This window comes from Saprolegnia parasitica, assembly GCF_000151545.1.
Source record: "Saprolegnia parasitica CBS 223.65 unplaced genomic scaffold supercont2.84, whole genome shotgun sequence".
NCBI classification, from domain to species: Eukaryota; Oomycota; class Saprolegniomycetes; order Saprolegniales; family Saprolegniaceae; genus Saprolegnia; species Saprolegnia parasitica.
In genome coordinates this window covers 117,369-119,079 of record NW_012156478.1, presented here as the reverse complement: position 1 = coordinate 119,079, position 1,711 = coordinate 117,369, and the positions used below count along the sequence as shown (strand labels likewise).

The following is a 1,711-nucleotide window of genomic DNA, read 5'->3' as shown; positions in this document are numbered from 1 at the left end:
CAAAGCAAACCACGGGGCGCTGGAAGAGCCCGAGCGTCTTGCGTGTGGGGGGCACGGTCGTCGAGATTTCCATCAAGAGCCGGTCGTCGTCGGCGTCGTTGGCCGTGCGCACAAGGAGCGATCGCTGGTGCAAGTAGTGTAGCACCTCGGGCACGTGACCGTGGTGTTCGCGCAGCTTCTGGAGCGAGTGCGACCAGAACTTGGGCTCGAACCGCCGCGAGTGGGCTCGCTTGCACCACAGGAAAAGCGCCATTTGGTACGACGTGAGGCGGTGCGCGTCGCGCGAGATGCCGCTGTTGAGCAAGTCGTATTGGAGCAGATTCGGATCCACGACCAGATTCCCGAGCCTGTCGAGCATGACGGTCGTGCCAACCTCTGTGAACGAGTCCCACAACGTTCGCAGCTACATCAGAAGCGATTGCATACAGTGGATCCGCGAGATTTAGACGCACCGGCGTGTGGCAGACCGGGTCCTGGGCGTTCACAAAGCGAAAGTTGGCCGGCACGCGGGCGTTGTAGACGCGCTTGTACGCGTTGCCGCCGACGCGCGGACACCCAAAGGTCGTGCACGCGACGCGCGACGCACCGTACTTGACGGCCGCGTCGAGGCTGCAGAGCGTCGCGAGCGCGCCGCCAAGACTATGACCCGTAAAGTACATGCTCCGCGGGTTCTCCTCGTTCATCGGTTTCGAGGCGAGCGAGGACGCGGTCGGCGACGGATTGGTAGGCGTCCCAGAAACCACCGTGGACCCACGGCGTCTTTGTCTTGCAAAAGTTGGGCCGAGAGATGTTGTGCGGCACAAAGCGCGACCGCTTGTCGCTGCCAGCGGCCGGATGCAAGGTGTACTCGGCGCACATGTGCTTGGAGGCATTGAGGTCCGTCTTGTAGTTTTTCCAGCTCATCGAACCGCGGAAGGCGACGATGATCTTGTCGGTCGAGTGTGCGATGAGGCAGTGCGTGTCGCTTTGGGGGTCGTGGAGGTGGTCTGCCAGCGCAAACTCGGCGCTGCCAATCATCTTGTGGAGATGCAGAAAGTCCTGCGAGTAGTCCTTGTTGCCGCACGCGTACGCGAGGTACGCAAAATTGAACATCTCGATCTGGTCCTCGAGCACAAAATGGCGCGGCTCGACCACGAGCGTGTTCTGGAGCATGTCGACGAGGCGAAAGTTGGCGGTTTGGTGCACGTCCGAGGCGTGGCAAAAGTACCGGATGCGGTGCGTCGGGGCCGCGAGCGCGTTGGGCGACGAGACAAACCAGCCGCGAAGACCAACGGCGTCCGTCGGCAGGCAGGCGTACCTATCATAGTATACCAACACGGTCAATCCAAAGCATGGCGATATTGTGAGAGAGAATTTTACATGGCCGTGACGAGCCACCCTGCGATGGTGAGCTTGAATCCGAACGTGACGGCGAGGCTGCCCGTGCAGCGAAGCGGGGTACCATCGGCGCTGTAGTAGTTGATGGGGAGAAACCACGCGACGAAGTGGCCGCTCGCGATGAGCACCGAGATCATCCGCGCGTTGTAGTACATGAAAAAGTTGAAGGCCGTGAGAAGCTTGGAGAGGTTGCGCACAAAAGTCTCGCGGAACGACCGGCGCACAGCTACGATCTCGGCCCACGCCCACAGAGAGAAGCCAACATCGCACGCTGTGACAATCAAGGTGGCCGTGACGACGCTGAGCGGTGGCGTCACGGTCGCCTCCTCCGCGT

The 1,711-nt window shown here is 61.3% G+C and overlaps 1 protein-coding gene across 1 annotated transcript in view; it reads right to left on the bottom strand.

Moving 5' to 3' along the window:
* Positions 1-72: 72 nt before the first annotated feature.
* SPRG_21138 (hypothetical protein) overlaps positions 73-1,711 on the bottom strand; it is a gene marked incomplete at both ends in the record, with an annotated part of 2,354 nt that continues 715 nt past the window's right edge. Inside the window, 5 exons of the mRNA XM_012351697.1 lie at positions 73-124; positions 195-403; positions 453-674; positions 706-1,297; positions 1,360-1,677. Coding sequence (XP_012207087.1) covers positions 73-124; positions 195-403; positions 453-674; positions 706-1,297; positions 1,360-1,677 — 1,393 coding nt within the window. The remainder of the gene's footprint in view (positions 125-194; positions 404-452; positions 675-705; positions 1,298-1,359; positions 1,678-1,711) is intronic.